The following is a 26684-nucleotide window of genomic DNA, read 5'->3' as shown; positions in this document are numbered from 1 at the left end:
TGAGAGAGAGAGAGAGGAAGAGAGAGAGCAGGCAGTGGAGGGGTAGAGGGTGAGAGAGGGAGAGGGAAAGAAGCAGACTCCCTGCTGAGAGCAGAGTGAGAAGCAGGGTTCAATCCCAGGACCCTGAGATCAGATCTCAGCCAAAATCAAGTGTTGGATGTTTAACTAACTGAGCCACCCAGATGCCCCTGGAAAATTCACTTTTAATCCTTTTATTTCAATATAACAATTTATTCAGTTTACTAAAGTTTATTAAAGGCATCAAAATTGTCTTTTGCAGGCTTGGAAGAGCTTAATCCTTTTCCATAACGTCTTAAAGATTTTTTTTTTAAGATTTTATTTATTTGACAGACAGAGATCACAAGTAGGCAGAGAGGCAGGCAGAGAAAGGAGGAAGCAGGCTCCCTGCTGAGCAGAGAGCCCAATGTGGGGCTTGATCCCAGGGCCCTGGGATCATGACCTGAGCTGAGGGCAGAGGATTTAACCCACTGAGTCACCCAGGCGCCCCTCCACAACATCTTAAAATTCACAATCTTACCAAAAAGTTGCCAGACAGTTCTAATGAAAAAGAGAATTCGACCATTTGTATGGTTTTCCCAACTGACACCGGGATACTGGATGGTGGTCAACATTTCTAAGTTCCTAACGACTGACATTTTATTTTATTTTATTTTAAGATTTTATTTATTTATTTGACAGACAGAGACCACAAGTAGGCAGAGAGGCAGAGAGAGAGGGGGAAGCAGGTTCCCTGCTGAGCAGAGAGCCTGACTCGGGGCTCGATCCCAGGACCCTGAGATCATGACCTGAGCCGAAGGCAGAAGCTTAACCCACTGAGCAACCCAGGCGCCCCATGACTGACATTTTAAAGATACGATCTTAGATTATTAATAACCTCTTGCTTCTTCTAGATTCTTTGTTATGTAAAGAGAGTGATTCTGTCACCCTGAACATCCCTCCTCACGCTAACATGCACACTTCTAAAGCTTTCATTCCGCCCTTACTCTATGGAGTTACCACACTTCACCTGGCTGACACCACCAATGCCAAAATGCTGTTTGGGGCAACAGAACTATATTTCGCTCCCATATCTAGTAGTAAATATTTTTTCCAAAAGAAAATCAGTGCAGGAAGGTACTATTTCTTCCTGCTTTCCTACAGTTTTCTGGATAAGGTCTGATAAGGTCTTGGAAATCATCTGTGATTTCTGCCTTTAAGACATAGAAAACTACTGCTTTGACATGTGTGTGCAAGAACCAGCAACGACTCTTCTTACCTTCAGGATCCAGCAGTCTCGGGATTCCTAGTTCTGTTTCAGCAATAGTGAAAGCCTCCGCCAGGTTTTCCCGGTTAGGTCTCCCTTTCACTCGCTCCAAGTCCACTAATTCTGGTCGAATGGCGTGGATGATGGAATGAAAGGCAAGCCCACTCCTCCAGCTCCGCCCAAAATCTTTTACTTCGATTCCGGTCTGCCTTAGTGTGATAAAAAATTACAATAATGTTACATTCTGAAGAGATAATATGCACTGTCCTCAAGGACTAATGCAAAATCTAATCCTCAGGAATGACTGAAGGGCAGTTAGTCATAGTAGGTAGCTGCTTGAAAAAAATTAGGCAAAACAAAAGTTCTAGAGGGTAACAAGAGAGCAGGAGAAATTTTGGTTCCATACTTGAGTTTTCTATATCAGACTTTTCAGTCATTGAGATATTCAATGTAAAAGCACATTTTTTAAAAAAGATTTTATTTATTTGACACAGAGAGAGAGATCACAGCAGGCCGAGAAGGAGGCAGAGAGAGAGGAGGAAGCAGGCTCCCTGCTGAGCAGAGAGCCCCATGTGGGGCTCGATCCCAGGACCCTGAGATCATGACCTGAGCCGAAGGCAGAGGTTTAACCTACTGAGCCACCCAGGCACCCCCAAAAGCACATTTTTAAAGGAAACTAATATAGAGAAAACATATCTGGAAAAATAAAAAAAGAAATTCTAAAAACATCAAAACTGATAGTAATTCATCACCGTGTATTTCTGAAGAAGTGTCTAGCACATTTCTAATGACAATGATAAAAAAAAATGTGTTCTACATGCACAGGTATTAACTACTAAGATTATATGGATGAATTTTATCAAATGCTTTAGAATGAACAAGTGCAAATGCATGTGATCATATCTCTAAAGCAGTCACACGGAACCCACATGTCACGTCATGTAAGTTCAGACAAGTTTCCATTTACCCTCCTGATCAAATTGTTTTTTAAACTCTGTTTTTGGAATTGCCTTGAGAGGCATTTTGGAAGTGCCTTGGTGGCAAATCTCTGCACTTTTGTGGTGGATGTGATTAATTCAAAGCCAGTTATTATAATTAAGAATTCATTCAAATAGTAATAGTATAGTATTACTATAGTAATAGTAATACTTTGTTGTTGAAAATAAAAGTGATACAAGCTCACAATTATTTTTTCCCATGTAACTTATCAACTAAATATAAAGGCAGCTCCAAAAAGGAGATTACAAAAATGTCTTTGAACAGTATCTCGTGGTTAAGTATAGAGCCTTTGAAGGTGATGAATTAGCTGACATTCAATGGATGAATATCTTCGTAGTTTCCTTTAAAAAAAAAAATAGGGGGCACCTGGGTGGCTCAGTGGGTTAAGCCTCTGCCTTTGGCTCAGGTCATGGTCTCAGGTCCTGGGACCAAGCCCCACATCAGGCTCTCTGCATAGCAGAGAGCCTGCTTCCCTCTCTCTCTTTGCCTGCCTTTTGCCTACTTGTGATCCCTCTCTATCTCTGTCAAATAAATAAATAAAATCTTTTAAAAAAATAGTCCCATTATCATTCTTTGTAAATGAAGCAGACTTAATATCACCAAACTCTCTTTTTTACTATATTCTCAAGATTCCCAGGGACCGTAAGGTATATTTGTCTGATACGTTGACTAATATACAAAGTTGGTAAGTGCCCTTAAATTTTATCTCTGCAAACTTAAGAGTCAATTTAAATCCTCTCCTAACAATGTACGTTCAGCTTGGATTAAACGGCTTGTGCTGAAAATAGCATCACTGGATCTCATCACTGCCTTCATAAATACATATTTTCAAAACAATTTTGTAAAATGCCAGTAATTACAAAGTAATCCTCTACCTGCTCTTAGTTCTTTGAGAGTTTCTGTCTCTGGTAGTTGCAAGTAATATTTTCAGCCGGTGTCTGACACACAGGCAAAACCCACCCGGATGGGACAGTTCAGCATGCTCCAGTCAACTCTTCGCTTCGTACATTTACCCCGGCTTCATCTTATTTTTCCACTTACATTTTCCTTTTGCTCATGTTTCCTCATTTGAAAATGTTTTCATCTTCACAGATATCTCAAATTATTGCAATAATTTTAATGCAATAAGGCGTGTGTAAACAGCCAAACAATTAGCTAGCAAATATTCATCATGTATTAGATATTTTCTGATTTTCCCCAACTTGTTTATTGTTTCAAATAATTTCAACAATAAATATATAAAATATTTCCCAAGTTTTACTATGTTGGAATAATTTTTCAAGTTTCGTTACATCTTTTTCTATATTTGTTGAACATACACAGACACACACATACACACCTATTGTGTTTCATATTATATCAAAGCAATAGATGATATTCCTTAAAAGTTTTAGTTTTAGTCCAAACCCCTCATTTGAGAATCTGAGATACAAAATCTAGGAAAACTTGGATATGTCACTTAAAAAAACAATACAATAACTTTTTTTTTAAAGGGGTTTTATTTTTATTTATTTATTTATTTTTAAAGATTTTATTTATTTATTTGACAGAGAGAGATCACAAGTAGGCAGAGAGGCAGGCAGAGAGAGAGGAGGAAGCAGGCTCCCCGCTGAGCAGAGAGTCCGATGCGGGACTCGATCCCAGGACCCTGAGATCATGACCTGAGCCGAAGGCAGCGGCTTAACCCACTGAGCCACCCAGGCGCCCCACAATATAATAACTTAAAGAAACTTGGACACATCACTTAAAGAAGTGATGAAGTATACCAGGTTTACAGGCAGATGTGATCTCTAATACATATTTACTTCAAGTTATTTTGAATGGACCTGGATATACATGTTTTCATTTGTCTTGTTATCTTATTAATTTTTGTCTTAAAATACAATTATTCTTCCTAGACATCTCAAAATAAAGTAAGCAAATATCAGATATGCTACAATTTACTGCTTTCATGTCTGAGAGTAATAGTGATAGGATAGAAAACTGGTTTAAAAAAACAGAGAAAGCTTTATTATGTCGCATTATTGAGACAGGTCTTATTTATTTCTCACATAATTTGAAATTTTACATGAAAACAGTGAATACATTCTGACAACATGTTTGGAGTTTACTGGATGTTTTTGTCCTTTCTTGTCATGGTCAGGATTGTGAGGCTGATGAATATTCAGACCACAGATTCTCACAGATTATAATTTTAAAAACATGTCATGATACGCTCTAGTTCCATCCATGTTGTCGCAAATGGCAAGCTTAGCGAAATAAGTCAAGCAGAGAAAGACAACTATCATATGATCTCCCTGATATGAGGAAGTGGTGATGCAACATGGGGGTTAAGGGGGTAGGAGAAGAATCAATGAAACAAGATGGGATTGGGAGGGAGACAAACCATAAGTGACTCTTAATCTCACAAAACAAACTGAGGGTTGCTGGGGGGAGGGGGGTTAGGAGAAGGGAGTGGGGTTATGGACATTGGGGAGGGTATGTGATTTGGTGAGTGCTGTGAAGTGTGTAAACCTGGCGATTCACAGACCTGTACCCCTGGAGATAAAAATATATGTTTATAAAAAATAAAAAATTTAAAAAAAAGTCATAAACTGAAATGAGTACAGATTCTGAAGACTATTATCCGTATCAGGTAAAAAGTTGCTTGAAGAGTACACAGTGGGATAGTATTTTTTTAAAAAAACAGGTTTTAGAAAAATTATCAACAATTTGGCAGGTATAATGGAATCACATGCTCATCACAGAATTTTTATTTTAGAGAGTTAGCTCCCCAAATCTCCTCACTTGATGCAGCTATAAAATAAATGGATCTCACTCATAAGCTGATGATGGAAAAGCTTTAGATCCATAAATCTGGACATTTATACAGATAAGCAAAATACAACTTCCCCTGATGTTACAAATATACAAGTTGCAGGAATGACTTTTAGTTACCATTAGAGCCCCGCACATCTTTGAAAGCTAACACACCATATGTAAAACAAACCCAATGCAAAAAACTTCAACAGCATTAAATTTGAGTTTATTTTAAGCTACTATAATATTAAGTGGAAACCAATTTATGCTTTGTGGTGCAATGGGAAAGAGAGTATCCATTGATGTTATTACAAAATTGTATTGAATAACATGATGACAAATGTTGCAGCATATGGTCACCTGTCTCTTCCTACCTAGCACATTTCTTCTTTCTGCCCAATTAAGCTGCGAAAGAGATTAGTACTTGCCACTGTGGATGGAATGCAGTGTACCAGCAATGTGGTCAGGCTTTTAACATTTCATTTCCAGTACAGATTCTAAAAAGGCACAAAGCTTTGCTTTCAGAAATATTTCTGAATACAAGTTGAATCATAAAAATATATCCCAAATTAGAAAACCACCAACACACTTTAAAAGTTAAACAAAATGATGTAAAATAGTAACACTAATTACAACTTCTCTATGTTTAGTTTTTCTCTCTTTATTTTTGCTCTTCAAACACTTTAAAAATAGAACTCCCTACATTTAGTGCTTCAATATTTTATAATGATAAGTACTTGTTTAAAACTATTTTCCAGAAGTAGGGAATTCAGATTAGCTTTAGGCATGCAAAAGCAAAACAGAAAGTGAGTTAACTTGACATGTCATCCCAGAAGTCACACAAAAGCACAACTTCTTTGTGAAGAGATCTTATCACTGACCACATCTGACCACAAAACAATGGTATGCTCAACTGAAAATGCTATTGAAATTGCTATGAAAAGATACTCACTGAGAGTAGTAATTTTCTATCTAGATTATCACATGAATGTACACACACATAAATTTAATATGCCCCAAATCAAATCCACAATATATAAAACTGAAGTTGACAAAGGAATCTATATTCCCAATAAAAGAGGAGACCCAAGGAAAAAGAATTTTAAAATAAAATTTCTAGAAAGTTTTGGGAAACAAAAACAAATAGAATTATTTCAGAAGTGCGCCTTAGTTCACATTATTATTAAATAGAACTCAATAGTATTATGAAGAAATAATCACATTAAAACCTCAAATCTTTTGTGTAAATATTATTTAATAAAAGCAGGAAGTCCAAACAATGACCTAAACATAATTACTCCTCAGATTACCAATCCAAGTGTGTGTTTAAAAAAACTTAATTGGGCCCAATCAATGAATAATGAAGGAAGTAGGTCGATTACAGCATTTTCTAAGAGTATTAGTGATGATTTCTGTTTATATTTTAATTCAAGGAAAGAACAGAACAGCTGAAGCAACGCTGTTCATTCAAATGTCTGTTCAAATTTTGCAACATTGGCAGGTGCACTCAGTAATAAATTGGTAACTCAAATTATTCAAGGTTTCAGATTTAAACAAATTCTTAGTACTTACTTGGCTACTGTGTACTGAACCCACTTTAAAAGAGCCCTCTTGGCATTTCCTTGGATCTTGGTGGCCACTTTCCGTTTACTTGGGGGGCTGGCGGTCTCAGCACTAACCGTGCTGTCCACAGAGGATGTGCTTCCGGACAAAGACTGCAGCTGTGGCAGGTTGCTGGTCAACTCCTCAATCTGTTCGTGAGTTAACAGGTGACAAAAACATAAGAATTATCTTGTTCTTCTTTCCTTGGATGTCACTGTTCCAACTAAAAGTAATTTAAATTCACACCCTTAACACCATTGACAAGGTAAGTTCTTAAGGACGTGATTGACATTGTACTCTTCTTCCAACTTCCCACTGCATCTAAAACTACCTTGTACACAGCAATAAACACTTATTAAACACATGAATGAATGAATAAAATAAAACATAATGGTTATCCAAACTTACAGAGCATACAACACCAAAAGGGAACCTTAATGAAAACTACTGACTCTGAATGATAATGGTGTCTCAATAGAGGTTCATTACTTGTAACAAATGTATCACTCCAGTGGGGGAGTTGGTCGTGGGAGGAGCCGACATAGGGTATATGGGAAATCTTTGGACTTTTTGTTTAGTTTTGCTGTGAACTAAAATTACTCTAAAAAATAAAGTCTTAAAAACAACAACAACAACAATAATAAAAACCTAACTCTCTGCCTTAGGGTCCTAGGATCCAACCAGGTGTCAGGCTCCCTGCACAGTGGGGAGTCCGCTTCTCCCTCTCTCTCTGCCCTTTACCCCTATTTGTCCTCTCTCTCAAATAAATATATAAAATCCTCAAATAAATAAATAAATAAATAAATAAATAAACAACCGAATGACTAGAACAATTATTCTAGATGGAATGGCAAGTTCATTTCTCCCCTTAATTCTTTTTAAATTTTTTATTTTTTATAAGCATATAATGTATTATTAGCCCCAGAGGTACAGGTCTATGAATCGCCAGGTCTACACACTTCACAGCACTCACCATAGCACAAACCTTCCACAATGTCCAAAACCCAACCACCCTCTCCCTACTGCCCTCACCCAGCAACCCTTAGTTTGCTTTGTGAGATTAAGAGTCTCTTACGGTTTGTCTCCCTCCCGATCCCATCTTGTCTCATTTTTTCCTTCCCTACCCCCAAAATTCCCCATGTTGCCTTTTAAATTCTTCATATCTGGGAAATCATATGATAATTACCTTTCTCTGACTGACTTATTTCGCTCAGCATAATACTCTCTAGTTCCATCCATGTTGTTGCAAATGGCAAGATTTCATTCTTTTGATGGCTGCATAGTATTCCATTGTATATCTGTACCACCTCTTCTTTATCCATTCATCTGTTGATGGACATCTAGGTTCTTCCCATAGTTTGGCAGCTGTGGACACTGCTGCTCTAAACACTCGGGTGTACGTGCCTCTTGAGATCACTACGTTTGTATCTTTAGGGTAAATACCCAGTAGTGCAATTGCTGGGTCATAGACTAGCTCTATTTTCAACTTTTTAAGGAACCTCCATGCTGTTTCTCAGAGTAGCTGCACCAGCTTGCATTCCCACCAACAATGTATGAGGGTTCCCCTTTCGTATCCTCGCCAGCATCTGTCCTTTCCTGACTTGTTAATTTTAGCCATTCTGACTGGTGCGAGGTGGTATCTCATTGTGATTTTGATTTGTATTACCCTGAGGCTGAGTGATGTGGAGCACTTTTTCATGTGTCTGTTGGCCATCTGGATGTCTTCTTTGCAGAAATGTTTGTTCATGTCCTCTGCCTATTTCTTGATTGGGTTATTTGTTCCTTGGGTGTTCAGTTTGATAAGTTCTTTATATATTTTGGATACTAGCCCTTAATCTGATATGTCATTTGCAAATATCTACTCCCATTCGGTCAGTTGTCTTTTGGTTTTGTTGACTGTTTCCTTTGCTATGCAAAAGCTTTTGATCTTGATGAAGTCCCAATAGTTCATTTTGGCCCTTGCTTCCCTTGCCTTTGGCGATGTTTCTAGGAAGAAGTTGCTGCGGCTGAGGTCGAAGAAGTTGCTGTCTGTGTTCTCCTCAAGGATTTTGATGGATTCCTTTCGCACATTGAGGTCCTTCATCCATTTTGAGTCTATTTTCGTGTGTGGTATAAGGAAATGGTCCAATTTCCTTTTTCTGCACGTGGCTGTCCAATTTTCCCAACACCATTTGTTGAAGAGACTGTCTTTTTTTCCATTGGGCATTCTTTCCTGCTTTGTGGAAGATTAGTTGACCATAGGTCTATTTCTGGGCTCTCTATTCTGTTCCATTGATCTATGCATCTGTTTTTGTGCTAGAACCATACTGTCTTGATGATGACAGCTTTGTAATAGAACTTGAAGTCTGGAATTGTGATGCCATCAACTTTGGCTTTCTTTTTCAACATTCCTCTGGCTATTCAAGGTCTTTTCTGCTTCCATATAAATTTTAGAATTATTTATTCCATTTCTTCGAAAAAAAAAAAAGGATGGGATTTTGATAGGGATTGCATTAAACGTGTAGATGGCTTTAGGTAGCATAGATATTTTCACAATATTTGTTCTTCCAATCCATGAGCATGAAACATTTTTCCATTTCTGTGTGTCTTTCTCAATTTCTTTCACGCGTACTTTATAGTTTTCTGAGTACAGAATCTTTGCCTCTTTGGTTAGGTTTATTCCTAGTTATCTTATGGTTTTGGGTGCAATTGTAAATGGAACTGATTCCTTAATTTCTCTTTCTTCTGTCTTGCTGTTGGTGTACAGAAATGCAACTGATTTCTGTGCATTGATTTTATATCCTGACACTTTACTGAATTCCGGTACAAGTTCTGGCAGATTTGGAGTGGAGTCTTTTGGGTTTTCCACATAACATATCATATCATCTGCAAAGAGTGATAGTTTGACTTTTTCTTTGCCGATTTGGATGCCTTTCTTTATGCTGTCTGATTGCTGAGGCTAAGACTTCTAGTACTATGTTGAATAATAGTGGTGATAACGGACCCCCCTGTTGTGTTCCTGACCTTAGTGGAAAAGCTCTCAGTTTTTCTCCATTGAGAATTATATTCTCTGTGGGTTTTTCATAGATGGTTTTGATGATATTGAGGTATGTACCCTCCATCCCCACACTTGGAAGAGTTTTGATTAAGAAAGGATGCTGTACTTTGTGAAATGCTTTTTCAGCAACTGTTGAGAGTATCATATGGTTCTTGTTCTTTCTTTTATTAATGTACTGTATCACATTGATTGATTTGTGGATGTTGAGCCAACCCTGCAGCCCAGGAATAAATCCCACTTGGTTGTGGTGAATAATCCTTTTAATGTACTGTTGGATCCTGTTGGCTAGTATTTTGGTGAGAATTTTCTCATCTGTGTTCATCAAAGATATTGGTCTGTAATTCTCTTTTTTGATGGGGTCTTTGGTTTTGGGATCAAGGTAAAGCTGGTATCATAAAATGAGTTTGGAAGTTTTCCTTCCATTTCTATTTTTTGGAACAGTTTCAGGAGAATAGGTATTGATTCTTCTTTAAATGTTTGGTAGAATGCCCCCGGGAAGCCGTCTGGCCTTGGGCTCTTATTTGTTGGGAGATTTCTGATGACTGCTTCAATCTCCTTACTGATTATGGGCCTGTTCAGGTTTTCTATTTCTTCCTGGTTCAGTTTTGGTAGTTTATACATCTCTAGGAATTCATCCATTTCTTTCAGATTGTCAAATTTGCTGGTGTATAGTTACTTATAATATGTTCTTATAATTTTTTGTATTTGTTTGGTGTTGGTTGTGGTCTCTACTTTTTCATTCATAATTTTATTTATATGGGTCCTTTCTCTTTTCTTTTTGATAAGTCTGGCCAGGGGATTATCAATTTTATTAATTCTTTCAAAGAACTAGCTCCTAGTTTCATTGATTTGTTCTACTCATTTTTTGGTTTCAATTTCATTGATTTCTGCTCTGATCTTTATTATTTCTCCTCTCCTGCTGGGCTTAGGCTCTTTTTGCTGTTCTTTCTCCAGCTCCTTTAGGTGTAGAGTTAGGCTGTGTATTTGAGACCCTTCTTGTTTCTTGAGAAAGGCTCGTATCCTCAGGATTGCCTTTGCTGTGTCCCCCAGATTTAGAACCATTGTGTTTCCATTATCATTTGTTTCCATGATTTTTTTTCAATTTTTCTTTAATTTCCAGGTTGACCCATTCATTGTTTAGAAGGATGCTGTTTAGTTTCCATGTATTTGGGTTCTTTCCAAATCCTCTTGTGATTGAGTTCTAACTTCAGAGCATTGTGGTCTGAAAATATGCAGGGAATGATCCCAATTTTTTGGTACTGGTTGAGACCTGATTTGTGACCCAGATGTGATCTATTCTGGAGGATGTTCCATGTGCAATAGAGAAGAATGTGTATTTTGTTGCTTTGGGATGGAATGTTCTGAATATATCTGTGATGTCCATCTGGTCCAGTGTGTCACTTAAGGCCTTGATTTCCTTGTTAATCTTTTCTTGGATAATCTGTCCATTTCAGTGAGGGGTGTTAAAGTCCCCTACTATTATTGTATTATGGTTGATTTGTTTCTTTGATGTTGTTATTAATTGGTTTATATAGTTTGATTCTCCCATGTTAGGGACATAGATATTTAAAATTGTTAGTTCTTCTTGTTGGACAGACCCTTTGAGTATGATATAGTGTCCTTCCTCGTCTCTTATTATATTCTTTGGCTTAAAATCTAATTGATCTGATATAAGGATTGACACCCCAGCTTTCTTTTGATGTCCATTAACATGGTAAATTGTTTTCCACCCCTTCACTTTAAATCCAGAGGTGCCTTTGTGTCTAAAATGAGCTTCTAGTAGACAGCATATTGATGGGTTTTGTTTTTTATCCATTCTGAGACACTGTGTCTTTTGATTGGGGCATTTAGCCTATTTACACTCAGGGTAACTTTTGAGAGATATGAATTTAGTGCCATTGCATTGCCTGTAAGGTGACTGTTAACTGTGTATTGTCTCTGTTCCTTTCTGGTCTACTACTTTTAGGCTCTCTCTTTGCTTAGATGACCCCTTTCAATATTTTCTGTAGGGTTGGTTCGGTGTTTTAAAAATTTTTTTGTTTTTGTTTGTCCTGGAAGCTTTTTATCTCTCCTTCTATTTTCAATGATAGCCTAGCAGGATATAGTATTCTTGGCTGTATGTCTTTCTCATTTAGTGCTCTGAATATATCACGCCAGTTTTTTTCTGGCCAGCCAGGTCTCTGTGAATAAATCTGTCATCAACCTAATATTTTTACTACTGTATGTTATAGACTTCATTTCCTGGGCTGCTTTCAGGATTTTCTCTTTGTTCCTAAGACTTGTAAGTTTTACTATTAGATGATGGGGTGTGGACCTATTCTTATTGATTTTGAGGGGGATTCTCTGCACCTCCTTGATTTTGATGTTTGTTCCCTTTGCCGTACTAGGGAAATTCTCTACAATAATTTGCTCCAATATACCTTCCACTCCCCTCTTTCTTTTTCTTCTGGAATCCCAATTATTCTAATATTGTTTCATCTTATGGAATCACTTATCTCTCGAATTCTCCCCTCATTGCCCAGTGGTTGTTTGTGTCTCTTTTGCTCAGCTTCTTTATTCTCTGTCCTTTGGTCCTCTATATTACTAATTCTCTCTTCTGCCACATTTATCCTAGCAGCAAGAGCCTCTGTTATTTATTACACCTCATTAATAGCTTTTTTGATTTCAGCTTAGTTAAATTTTAGTTCCTTTATTCCTCCAGAAGGGCTTTTATTTCTCCAGTGTTTCTCTAATATCTTCCATGCCTTTTTTGAGCCCAGCTAGCACCTTGAGAATCATCATTCTGAACTCTAGATTTGATATATAACCAATATCCATATTGATTAGGTCCCTAGCCTTTGGTACTGCCTCTTGTTCTTTTTTTTGTGTGTGTGTGTGGTGTGTTTTTACCCCTTGTCATTTTATTTATAAGAATATATGAACAAGAGAATAACATACTAAAAGGATGGCAAAGACCCCAGAAAAATGTGCATTAACCAAATCAGAAAAGACCCCAAATTGTGGGGAGAAGAAAGGGGGTAAAAAGAAGTTAAAAAAATATATATATATACTAGACTGGTGAATAGAACAGAGCCACCCACTTGATTCTGGGTGTATTTTGGTCTCTTAGAAGAAACTACTTCCCAAAATTTTAAAGAAAGAAAAATATATATATATATACACACACAAAAATAAGGGTAAACACAATGAAGGATTAGATATGACTGTAAAGATGAAACTTTTTAAAAAATTCTAAAAAAGGAGTTGGTAAGATAAGTTGGTTGGGAAAAGGAAGGAAAAGAAAGTGGAGAGAATTTGCTCAAGCTCCCCGTAATTCTAATAGGAACATAAAACTGGTCCCTTCTAGACAACAACAACAAAAATTTCCTCAACTCTTTCTATCACAATATTTTATTTCCATTGTGCCCTGCTCACTTTTCAGATTAAGTATCGATGTCACAGTTCTCTGGCAGAGTTCCCTATATAACATCTTTGCAGGGAAGAAAAGGAAATTTTTCTGCTAACAAAAAACAATGTACATAGGAAAGTCAAGTTTCTGCTCACTTGAGAATCAACCCCAAAGGTAGGGCAAATGAGAGTACTACTAAAATTTCCACTACTACCTCCATCCATGACATTACATCAACTGAAAAGGGAGCTATATAGTACAATACCTGGAAATATAGAATAATGGTCCACATCAATCCGAGAACTATTGATGGTCGGCCGTCAGCTATATCAGTGGAGTTAATGTTGACTAATTTAATCTGTTTAAAAAGAAAAACTGTACTAGTAATGTACTAGAAGATTATAGGCCATCTAATTATGCAATTATTAGCACTTTATTAGACATCAGTTGGACAATTTGGTCATGCCTCTATAGTGATACACAAGGGTAAGTTGGGTGAGCCATCAAAACAAACAAGTACATGGTTTCAGTGGAAATTTCAGGAGCATTCATTAGGTGCACACAATAAAAACATCCATAGAATGAATTTCAAAAAATTGTTTTAAGTTGAAAAAATATGACATCATGCAGGAAATTACCAACAAAACACCACACAGGGAAAATAAAAAGGTTATTTTTTTACATTTAGAAGTTGACTGGAACTTAAAAGAAACTGTGATGAGTAGTTTAAAAAAATGCACTTACTTTGAAGTTTGTTACCAAATAGCATGAAACTTATGTTCTCTTTTACCTATAAAAGTCAGGAGTTAAAAATTCTAAAATTTGTACTAACCGGTGATCCTCTGTACATGGACTGACATGAAAAACAAAGGGAGAAGATGATATACATACATAAATATTTTTTCAAAATCAGAGTTATTTGTTCAAAGGGAATAAAAATGTAGGTATAAATTTAGAACAAGATTTGGGGAATACATTATAAAGACAAAAGAAAGCAAGAAATAATAAAGTAGAAGAGACCATTAGGGTTTAGTTCCTGACTTTTGAGCATTCCGGATAGATGTTAACCCGTCTACAGTTGTCTCTAATTATTACCCTCCTAACTATTAAAACTGTTATTTCCTAAGTTCCAGCAAAATCGACATCTATCTTAGCCATTCTCAAAAGAATATGATTAACAACTGCTCACCATCCTTTCAATAATCCCTAAACAAAGTAGGAAAAAAAAAAATAAAGTAATCCTTAGATTTCTAGTTCAATAGTTCTCAGACAAGATTTAATACCTTGTGTTATTAATAATAAAGTTCAGAAGTTTGTAAATGGTTGAATCAGGCGTAAAATCATCCCACAAATACGTTACTCTGGAATAATCAGTTTAAATTTATGAGTAGAGTAAAAATTAGCACAAAAATCACTGTAAATAATCTGAAATATACCTATGAATGAAATTCATTCATCAGGTTTAGAGACAGGGGAAAAAAATTCAGAAATTCATAGATTACAGGCTTATGTGCCTATTTCTTTTAAACCTAGCACAACATGAGACAAATAATGCATGTTTGTGGAAAACAAAGAACATCATTTTTTTTTTAACCTTTTATGACAGAACCTATTGCAATGTCCAAAATCAATTACTCTGGTTTGCAGCTTCTCCAGAATTTTCTCCACATCCATTTTAGTATCCACAGGACATAGATACATAATACATGCTAATAACCGTAAGATTAATACCTTCCATAAATAGCAGATTATTTATCTTTCCTTATACATCTTTCTTTTTAAAAATGATGAGTTGAATTTTTTACCTCACTATGACGTTAACATATTGAACTTTTGCTAGAACCTGAAGCTATTTTGCTCAACTTCTGAAGAAGAAATGCTTTTCATAATTATTTTTTCTCTTAAAAACTGTGTGTTCCATAATGGGATTATGGAATTTATTCTTATTGGGCTTATGGAACTTATCCTATTAAATTCTTAATAGCTTAGGAGTGTGTGATGGGCAATAGAGACATTCAAAGAGAATGAAGAATTCCCAGGAACCAGAAAGAGAATGGGATCACATTGATCAAAGTCACCTTTGACCTGCTGACCTTGGGGATACAGCTCAAGAATCTGCTTTAACAAAATCTCTAGTTTTTTTTTTTTTTTTTAAATTCTGATGCATGTCAATATTCGAGAATCCTGTACCAGACCACTGGTATTTATGGCCCAGGGAATCTGGGGAAATTTGATTTTGCAAGCTAGAGGCCCATATGGACAGATGTGTATTTCCCCCAAAATCACATGTTGAGGCCCTAATCTCTAGTTTGACCATATTTAGAGACAGGACCTTTAAGGAGGTAATTAAAGTCAAATGAGGTACTAAGAGTGGGCCCTAATCCAATAGAACTGGTGTTCTTATGAGAAGAAGAGATACCAGAGCTCTTTCTCTCTCTCTCTCCCCACCCACACAGAGGAAAGGCCACAAGAGGACACAGTGAGTAAGTGCCTATCTGCAAGCAGGAAGAGACAAAGAAACCAACTCTGCTGGTACCTTGATCTTAAACCTCCAGCCTCCAGAACTGTGAAAAAATAAATTTCTGTTATTGAAGCCGTCCAGTGTGTGGTAATGCTATGGTAGCCATAACAGATTAATACAAGGCCCACAGATACTTCCAAAAAATATTCCAATTATTTGGGAATAAATTTTAAAAAATATTTAAATTAAAATTTCAGATTCCTCGCTGGAAATTAGAAATTGGAAAGCTTAACGCATGGATGCATTGCCACTTTATACTAGTTGCTCTCTACAATGAGGTGTAGAGTAAGTCATTCTAGCCATTGATACAGGCAGCCAACTACCTGCCTTATTTAATAAATTACTTTAAATCCAGATTGCTGACTTCTCTTGTTTAATTGGAAAATCTGGGATCCCTGTGCTTGCATTTCACTGAGGCAACTATAGCTGGAACTGAATGTTCGCTTCCATCTTCTGGACAGGGCACAAAACTTGCTTAATTCTCCTGGTTCCATAATTAGCCTCTAACTCACATCATCTTTAAGATTACCTATCTGACTTTACAGGAACCTAAATTTATGTCGCTTGTCTACACTAAGGGAAGTTTTAGAAAAACTGGTCAGTGGTTGGCTCCTTGCGTTACTGTTTGGAATGACCTACATGATACCTTCCTGGAGAAAGAAACTGGTGGAAATGGTACTGGATTTACTCATTAGAATCACATTTACACGGTTCCTATCAGGTTCCAATCCTACTGATTTATTCCTTAAATCAAGCCAGAATTCAAGGACTAAATTGATTTTCTATTACCTAAAGTAAAAAATCTAAGTGAGGGCAAATGAAGTCCAAAGGTCAAAAATAAATCCCTGAAAATATGTTGGAGATACAAGTTCTTAGATGATAAAAATAAAAAAAAATAGTAAGGGGGGGCGCTAAAGAGCCTCAAAAAAACTCATTCCCCCACAGTCAAATTTTATTACTTAGGGCTGTTCTGTGAAAATGATCTTGTGTAAAACAAGTCCTCTGTGAAAAGAAGATTCTTTGGTCTTTTTTGCAAACAATGCCTTTATAGGTTAAGTCCTTAAATTTTCCCCAAAACATTAGCAAGAGGAGTTTTATTTTTATATTCTAGCCAATGAAGGATAGATAGCTCAGAACAAAGTAGGACACTATAGTTATAGAGGTAAAAATGGGAGACCCAATGACTTGGAAGACTATAAATATCTTGTTCGACATAGCTTTTTCAGCTTTCTATGAAAAACTCATGGAGGAATCTGGAAGAAGAGGAACACTCCATTAATAATGATATTAGTGATCTGGAAACAATGTCCAATATTCTATAAGAAGCTAATATCATTTTTTCTATACCATCATAACGTTCAGAATCTCCCTTTGGCACAGAGTCTGCACAGCTGACTTGACTTTACATCATTTCATTGTACTACCAGCTGATCAACATATGAATTATTTAATGAACAGAATCAAGTATTTTTGTATTTTCTAGAGTTCCTGTTGTATGGAAAGTACTCACATATGCATTTCGGTAGTAAATAGATGAATTTAGTATATATAGATTTTGAAGGAAATAGTTGAATCATTCTATTTCCTAGGGGTATCTAGAGATCCATTTGTAAAGGTGGTTTTGGTACAGCCACAGACACTGAATTCCCACAAGTTGGGAAAAGGCTAAATATAAACCAGTTGGTGCAACTGGTTTGCAAGGAAACATGGCAATACCTAACAGATCACATACACACTTTTGACCCTGCAATCACACTTTTAGGAACTCACCCAGAAAATACCCTTCTAATAGTGTGAAAGTATGGGTGGACAGCCATTCATTGCATCACTGTGTTTGAAAAATACTAGAAACACCATAAATGCCCACTCATAAGAGAGTGGTTGAATGAACTCTGGCACATCCAGATAATGAATGCAGCTTTGAAAAAGAATGAGGAGGATCTCCATGAACCGATCTGAAAGATTTCCAGGATGTACTATTAAATGAGAAAAGCAAAGTGCAAGAATGTATTATAGGATGTTATCCTTCATGTAAAAAAAAAACAAAAAAAGGAGCGTGTACGGAAATACATCTGCTAATTTATGCAAAAAAAAAAAAATGTTGGCAGAATAAATTAGAAGCTAGAGATTGGTTCCCTGAGATGAGATAGGGAATGAAAGGGAGAAAGAAGGGAATGGAATAGAAAGGATAACAAGGCGTTGCCTCCTTGAAGCATGACGTTTACTCTTGGAACCATCATAATGTCTCCCCAAAATAAAAACAATAATAATCATCAATACCAACTAGAATGTGTGTGTGTGAAAAAAGGCATTACTCAAAACTGAATATACCTTGGTTACCTAACTCTATTACAAAAGACGAACATAATCACACTGAAGGGAGTAAAAAAGAACAAAAGTAACAAGTAAATCTGGAATAGTCTTTTTGACCGAATGGTGTAATACTAAAGACCAAAAGGCCTATACATACACACTGTTTTCCAGTGAGTATATCTGTTTCTTACAGGGGTGTGGCGAGCAAGTCTTAAATAATTTTATGTCTATACTCAGATTAAAAAATGGGTGAATGCATTAGAGATGAGACCCAGGTATCTCATTGTCAGAGAAAACCGAAACAAGTAAGCATGGAAGACCATTAACGAACCTTGCGGTATTGGACTGTAATCAGAAGCATCAGTTTAAACTCATGGTTTACACACACACACACACACACACACACACAGAAGGGAGGCAGGGGGAGACAGAGAAACATATATGCATATACCTGGAATAATAAACATTCATATTTTCTAGATCTGTCTGGGGGCAATGAAACTTCAGTAGCAATGAGCACACCTAGCACCCAAATGTCGCTCACTAATAAAAAGGACAAAGCTTGCTTAGGGAAGTGGTAGATTCCCAAACTGGAGCAGGAAAAATATAAATGTGGAAAAGCTGAAAAATATAAAAGAGGAAATGCCTGAAAAAGGATGGGGTTGGGGCACCTGGGTGGCTCAGTGGGTTAAGGTCTCTGTCTTCAGCTTGGGTCGTGATCCCAGGGTCCTGGGATCAAGCCCCGCATGGGGCTCTCTGCTCAGCAGGGAGCCTGCTTCCTTTCCTCTCTCTCTACCTGCCTCTCTGCCTACCTGTAATCTGTCAGATAAATAAATAAAATCTTTAAAAAAAAAAAAAAAGGATGGGGCCATATTAAAAGAGTATAGGAGCCAGCCTGAAAGAAATCTCAATGGCCAACGCTAGAACAATTTGAGTATTATTATTATTAATGGGTAATAATAATAATTGGATTATAATTATAGAATAAGTCCATGCCAAAATAAATAGCTGAATAAGTAAACAAATGGCGGGGGGGGGGGGGAGGTGGGGAAGGACAATCTTTACTCAGAGAACAATTTCAATTAATACATGTGAAAGGACTGAGGGAAACACAAAATCACCAGTAGGCAAACACCACAGAAATAATTACTGAAGGCAATCAATGCTAAAATCAGTAAGCAAAGTTTGCCGAGAAGCAGAATATCAGCCTAATATCAGTTATCTCCCCTAAGTTATTTCTCAATTTTAAAGGAAAAAATAGTAACTTTATCATAAAAAAAAACACTGCCGAAAACCTTGCCAAGTGATTGAGGTTAACATCACCAGCAACAAGACTTAGCAATCCTAGATCTGCTAACATGATGCCCTGAGAAGAATACAATATCACTTCCTTGGAATTCTTTCCACAAATGTATAAATAATCTCAATAGAATCTTGAGGAAACATCAAACAAAACCAAATTGAGAGACATTCTGCAAAAACAACTGACCGGCAGCTATTCTCAAGGTCGTGGAGGACAAGGAAAGACAAAGTCATACAGTGGAAGAGACCAAGGAGCCACAACAATTAGAGGCAAGGTGTGGTACTGGATTGGATCCTGGAGAGAAGTAAGACATTAATGGAAAAATGGATGAAATTAGACTAATGTCTATGCTTTAATGAATGGTATCACACCAATTTTAAATTCCTTATTTAATAATTGTGCTATGTATATAGCACAAGTATATGTATGAATATATGAGTGTGTACACACACAAACACACAAACACGTACTAGGTATGTAAGTTCCTCACATTATAGGAAGCTACTCAAAGTATAGACAGGAAATCTCTGCCTTTTTTGCCACTTTTCTGTAAATCTAGGATTATTTTACAATTATATGGAATGTCTCACTGTATAATTTACATGCAGTGTTTTTACTGCACAGCCAACTTGAAAAACATCAGTATGCCCACACCTTCTTCTTTAAAAAGGTGTTTTGTTTAGTCTCTTACCTTCCTTCCTTCAAGGAACTTGAGTGCCGTGCCAATATTGGCCACAGCATGGATTCGCTTCATACGGCGTCCTTGTTCACAAGGCTATAAACAGGAAGGAATAGGAATAAAAAAAAAATGCACACACTAAAAATATAATTATAAGATGAATTTAAATGGATTAAAAACAGACTTGAAGAATATTCAAGAACAACATCAATTTCTATAAAGTTTAGTAGAAACACAAAGGAGCATTATCGCCACAGTAGCTGGAAGGTACACTAATTTACTCAACAAAGACTCATTCTCAGCTCATCTGTTGATATAACTGCCTGTCAGGTTTCTGTATGCCAAGAGCAGAAATTTGCAAAATTCCCATGTTGCCTACTGAGACTGTCCCTCCTTTATGTGAGGAAACACGTATATGAAAAGTGCTCTTGGTACATACGTGCATGCGGTTATTTTAAATCAAGCTGCAACGAGCATGGGGTTGCATGTATCTTTTTAAACTGGTGTTTTGTTTCTTTTATTGTGCACTCTCAAGTGGATTGTTAGGTTTCTGCAAAGTGTTAAGGAGTTTTTTAAGGAGAAGGTTAACCAAATGGGTAAGAAGTAAGTTTCTCTGAAGTCCTTAACTCTTTCCTATTGCTACTCTTATTCTAATTTTTCAATGACAATTCATCATATTCTTTAAAAAAAAATTCCTAAGTGCAAATTAAATTTGGTGTTCCTATATTTATGGGCAATTAAAGATATATAATCCCTGATCCATTTAAAGAGTAAATGTTCCACAAATAATAATCAAAGAACATAGAGAAATCTAAGAACAGTAATTAAAAAATTAAAAATACCCTAAGACTTTAAATAAAATAATAGAGATTTCTCAAGAGATGCTGGCAGTTCAAGGACACTAACCCATTTGGCTCCATTTCCCAGATAATAGTGGTCAGAGTCAGAGTCCCAGGCTACGTGAACCCTGATGTTAAGCATAGTGTTCTTAATAGAGTTCTATTTTTGAGATATTATAGAATTCCTGAATAGTATTAATGCTCCTGAGAGAAATGGTCGTAACCACATTCTCCCTTTGAAAGCTCTAAAAAGATGCCAAGGATACACATTCCTTCAAACGATATTTCTCGTGTTAATGTGGTCCTGGACCATAATGACGTGCATAAAATTAAAAAAAAAAACATTTCCAAGGTTTATTTATAATTTCAGAGTAATCTCATTTCATGTAATTCAGAATCTTGAAGGACTCCCATGAATAAATAAGAAAGGTTAAACTGGAAGTTGCCATTGCATGTCTCCGTTTTCTTACCCACTAAGTAAGAACGCTGAGATTCTTTTAGAAATTTCTTCTAGCTTCAAGGTCTTATAATTCTATGTCTGAATGAGTATGGCACTTGAACAGAAGTAAGACTCTTATGTAAAAATATTTACTTTTTCTAGAATCATCTAGACTGGCAATTAAATGCCCATCAAGATTTCTGTACTTTGTTGGTCAAGTACACTGGCAAAATTTACTAATGAGGAAGGTTATATCTCTTTAATAACCAACTGAATTATAACAAAGGTTCCTTTAACCTTCTAGTAAAGAGCTTAATTCAGGAAGATATATAAAGATGGCCAATTATATCTGGAAACCAAGGCTGTACATATTTCAGTTCAATGACTCCCACATCTGGATGCTAATCCAGTTTATTTAGCTCATGCGTATACTTGTATATTGCAGATTAGCTTTTCATACGGGTTTGGTTTGATTCCCCCAAAGCAGAGTGTGAGACAAGGTCTTGGGTGCATGTAGTTTATTGGGGAGGTGACTATAGATAGTGAGAGTGAGGAGAGGTATGGAGAGTCAGACAGGGAAGAAGGAAAGTGCTTTTGAGGATTCCCACTGCGAGCGACTGGGCCTCAGTCCTGCTGGGGATCCAAGCACTCTAAAATATGTCACAGAATTGTCCCTCCTACAAATTGAAGGCTGAGCATTTATTCATGGACTCCCATCTCCACTGGTTGAGGGCCCTTAGGGATTACTAATGCTTCCATAGTTCAGGCTGCCTTAAGCAACTTGTGCCTTTGATAAAAAGCCAAGAGAATGGAATCCTGGAGACCTGTTAAGAGGACCTGAGGCAAGGTGCTACTACAGTGTGTGGGCAATGCCCTCCACCGTCTGAAATCGCACTCACTGAAGAGGGAGGCAAGCTGAGATGTCACAAGGGGAGCTGAAAGCATCCACCACAATGTGCATCCTAGTAGATAAATGATTTACACAAAGTTAGCATCAGTTTGTAATTTTTCAACAAACTCTTTTACAAAAGCTATTCTGAGGACTCTGCACAAAATTAACTGGAAATTGATGTTTAGGCAAAAACACTTAAAAAACTCAATTACCCAAGTAATAATGATGGGGTAGCTGTTGCCAAGAAGCAGTAGATAAAGAAAAGATGAGTACTCCCAATATTGGACTCTGTGTCTAACATGTTAGACAATATTTTGAAGATTATTTCCTAGGTACCTTTTTGTAATTATGACAGACAACATTTATAAGTAGTTCATCTTTGCAAACTTCTTACCTCTCTACTACTCTGAAATAATAAAAGATAAGCCAGAAAAATGAAATACAGATCTTCCTCAACTTACATCGGGATTATATCCCAATAAGCTTATTTTACGTTGGACATACTGCAAACCAAAAATACATTTAATATCTCTAACCTACTGGACATCACAGCTTCACCTAGCTCACCTGAAACATGCTCAGACCACTTACATTCACCTGCATTTGGGCAAAATCATCTCATATAACATACCTTATAATGGAGTGTTTAATATTTCATGTAATTTTACTCAATACTAAACTGAAAGTGAAAAACAGGAATGTCTGTGTGGGTACAGAATGGTTGCAAGTGTATTGGCTCTTTACCCTCACGATCAGTGGCTCACTGGCCCTCACCACTGCTCAGCATCACGAGAGGACCATCCCATGTGTCACTAGCCCAAGAAAAGATCCAAATTCAAAATTTTAAGTATGGTTTTTACTGAATGTGTCCTGCTTTCACACCACCACGAAGTCAAAAAGTCATGACGCTGAACCACTGTAGGTTGGGGGCTGTCTGTACTTTATTATTAAGTAATGTAGAAAAAGACATTCTGTAGTTCACTGTCAACGTGCTTTTTTTTCACTCTGCTGGTTCCACCGCACCTAAAAAAAGCTGTTCCTGTGACACATGATTGACGATGGAGGATGTCCACAAGTGTATGGAGAATGTCATGCTGATTTCCAACTTAATTTTCAACAAACAGCTACATAAATACTGCACAGTTATGCACCAACAATTCTTCCCAAATGGAAAGCAAACACTATGAGCTGAGGTAGTGTTAATCTGCAAGTCATCGTCCTGGATGCCACACAGAGCCAGAAGACGAACATGACAGATTAGTGATTAAATTCTTTTACTCTGCATTCTCAGGGAGCTCCTATGACATAGAATATTTCAGATCCACTAAAGGTGTGTCGGAATGCAAAAAGGAATGTATTCTCAGCTCCCAGAAGTGGCTGATAGGCTAGTGTTTCCAGGGTATTACCAACTACAAGAAGAGAACTTTGTCTTACAGGGACAGCACCCTTTCCACTCCCAATTCCACACCCCCAAATTCCAAAGGGGGACAATTTGACAAGTGTGGTCACAGGAAAAGTCCTTACCAGTTTCTGCCCAGAGAGAACCTCCAGAAGAGCAAGCAGCTTTACACCATCTTTCATGTCTTCAAAAAGATCATCTACCGCCAGTGGGGGTTTCCGCTGTAAGATTAAAAAAACAAACAAAAAAAAGAATAAATGCAAAAAATGCTTCTCTCTCTCTCTGTCATACTTTTGCCACTCATTTTTGTGAAATCTGTAGGAACAATTTCTAAATACATAAATTATTTTGGATCTGATTGGCAATTACCAATTATAGCAGAAAAACAACCCTTTGAAGAGAAATGTACTCAAAAACCTCAGGATACTTAATGCTTGGGTTTTCGTATACACACCAGCTTCTTTCTATAAAGGAATTTTTGCAAGGGTCAAAGAGATGTTATGGGGTAAGAGAAGGAAAATAAGTCACTATCAACATAAAAGATAAGAGAGACATTAATGCAGGGCCTAAACACAGAAGAGGAGGTGCCCCAGATAAACTATCAACCTCCCAACCTCACTGCGGGCGAGTACGTTACCACGGCTTCCCAGAGCCCATTCTCACCACAGCAACCTCCTTAGCTCAGTGGCCAGCTGTGGGAGCATTGCTAGCACAACTAGGGCTGCAGTTTGAATCTCCTGTGGGTTAGCTGGTCATGTCCTGTTCCACAGCCCGACAAATCCAGTTCGGCTGCCTTCAGAACGTGGAACTGAACCCAGAGGATCACAAGTGCAAGATTACAGACTGATCAGTACAAATCCATCACCACTACTGGAAAAATAAGTCAAAGCCCATTCTCCATTCATGGAGGGTTTTTTGTTTTGTTTTGTTTTGTTTTTTAATAAAGATCACTAAAATACCTATGTACTAGGCTTTGTCAAACCTTGAATTAAGGTCTCTCTTGGCTCAGAAGAAAGGGAAGTGGGGCACCTGGGTGGCTCAGAGGGTTAAGTGTCTGCCTTTGGCTCAGGTCATGATCCCAGGGTTCTGGGATTGAGTCCCACATGGGTTCTACTTCTTTGCTGGCTGCTCTCCCTGCTTGTGCTTGCTTTCTCTTAAAAGAAAGAAAGAAAGAGAGAGAGGGAAGGAGGGAGGAAGGAAAGAAGTAACAATGCTATTGTTCAGTGGAGGACTGAGATTTCTCACAGAATGAGAGCTTTTCCATTCATTACCTGGGCTCAAGCTCTACAGTTTTCTGGTTCTCACTGAAACACGTTAAAAGCCTAATGTTATATTTCTGACTTTATCCAATTGTCTTTCTTTCTAAAAAAGAAAAAAGATAGGAAAAGTTCTATGTAGAGATATTTAATCACCAAATGTTTTATTGAAATGAGACTTTTTTTCTCTACCCACTGATAGAAAGCATTTATATTTCTCCTATAACCACATGAATTACGGTCTCTGAATGGCACAATTCTAATTTTAAACGCATTTTCTCTCTTTATAAAATGAACAGCTGAATACATTTTGTTCTCATGCTGTGAAATACATGTTCAAAAATAACAGTTTTCATTTTTCAGGCATTCTCTTTTATATTCCACTATTCACACTGCTTATTATTAATATAGCAAAAATGTAATAATGACTTTATATTCTAAGCATGTAAATAAAATTATTACTGAGCTACAATGAAAACTATTCAGTGTGATAAGAATCAAAATTATTGTATTGGTTATATGTAATCATTAAAAATGCAGCCTGTTTATCATGCAGAATGTCCATTTGTATCCTAGTAATATAAATGCAGCATAACAATGAGGGAAAAGTTAATAAATATGTGATATATTCAGTGAACAAATGCAAATGAAGTTTTTCTTATACTGTGTTAACCTGAAAATATATAAAGAAAATGAAACAGAGCAGGGAATTTTCTTGAAATGATAAAAATTCCAAGAAATTTGAAACAAAAAAACCAAGTCACATCCATTCATTCATTCTGCCTTTGTTTACTTTTGTTTTTAAGATTTACTTATTTATTTGAGATTGTGCATGAGAGAGAGAGAGAGAGAGAGAGTGAGTGTGTAGGGAGTAAGGGGAGGGGCAGAAGGAGAGGGAGAGTCCCAAGCTGACTCCACACGGAGCCTGGGGCTTGCTCTCACCACCCTGAGATCATGACCTGAACCAAAACCAAGAGTTAGACGCTCAACGGACTGAGCCACCCAGGCAGCTCCCATTCTGCCTTTAAACACAAACTCGTCTCTGCCACTTGGAAGACCATTTTCTTGTGAACCTCTTCTGCCACTCACGTATCTCCTGTTGAATCAACGGCTGCCCCACAGTCTACCTTCCCCCGCCACCAGTTGCTTCTGCACAGGCTTATGGACACAACCAGTGGATCAGTAGTGACCACTGAGCAACTCAGCTCATCAGCCTCTCTGTGTTGACTGCTGGGACCAACCTCTCCCTCATCTATTCTTCCCCAAACCTCTTTGATGAGTCTGCCTTGTTCACTCTCCTTTCTTTCTGACTGTGGCCATCACCAAGATCAATCCTGATTCCTCTGTTCTCCACAGAATGCTATGTGGATACACATAACTCTTGAATCCTTCTGTCCAGGTAAATGACAGGCCCTCAATATATAATATTGGTGGAATGACTCACTGAATAAATGAATAAATGCAATTAAAAAAAATTTTTTGTAGCCCCTATGTGCATATTAATGGCTCTTAAAATGTGGTACATATATAATGGGTAAAGAAAAAGCTCTCGTTTCCAGGCAATCAGACTGCAAGTCAACACAGAATATCTTGTTTTTGAGTATCTTATTCTCAGTAAGAACTCATCAAGTATTTGTTGGAGGAATGATTGAAGTTTCCAGTCTGCATGATAAAGAAGGGAAGATAGTTTTTATTTCAAGAACAGACCTAAAATCCCCTCACTTCCCTCTTTCTCTGCTTCGTAAGTTCCTGCTCAATTTTCATGACTCAGCTCATCATATGTAATATTTTTCAGTTTTCCAACTAGAATTAAATCCCTCTTTTTCCCTAAATATATTGTTCAGATTAGAATGATCATGTTGCATTACAATTGGTTATTTACAAATCTGTGTCTCTAGGAATTCAGATCATGGGGCAGTTTCTTGAAGATAAAGAAGTTGGATATATCATTATA

At 37.1% G+C, this 26684-nt stretch overlaps 1 protein-coding gene across 16 annotated transcripts in view; it reads right to left on the bottom strand.

Moving 5' to 3' along the window:
- Positions 1-26684, bottom strand: part of SYNE1 (spectrin repeat containing nuclear envelope protein 1) — a 465519-nt gene that overhangs the window by 333947 nt on the left and 104888 nt on the right. For 14 of the 16 annotated variants that reach the window (XM_059176745.1, XM_059176748.1, XM_059176749.1 and 11 more), the window contains 6 exons: positions 23600-23695; positions 19918-20001; positions 13922-13942; positions 13355-13447; positions 6635-6813; positions 1277-1473 (listed from right to left, as the gene is read on the bottom strand). In XM_059176745.1, the coding sequence (XP_059032728.1) occupies positions 1277-1473; positions 6635-6813; positions 13355-13447; positions 13922-13942; positions 19918-20001; positions 23600-23695 (670 nt within the window). The remainder of the gene's footprint in view (positions 1-1276; positions 1474-6634; positions 6814-13354; positions 13448-13921; positions 13943-19917; positions 20002-23599; positions 23696-26684) is intronic. The other 2 variants (XM_059176738.1, XM_059176743.1) reach the window with 1 other exon arrangement.

The sequence above is a fragment of the Mustela lutreola genome, chromosome 6, assembly GCF_030435805.1.
Source record: "Mustela lutreola isolate mMusLut2 chromosome 6, mMusLut2.pri, whole genome shotgun sequence".
NCBI classification, from domain to species: Eukaryota; Metazoa; Chordata; class Mammalia; order Carnivora; family Mustelidae; genus Mustela; species Mustela lutreola.
Note: the sequence above shows the minus strand (reverse complement) of the source record. Positions and strands in the feature narration are given on the sequence as shown.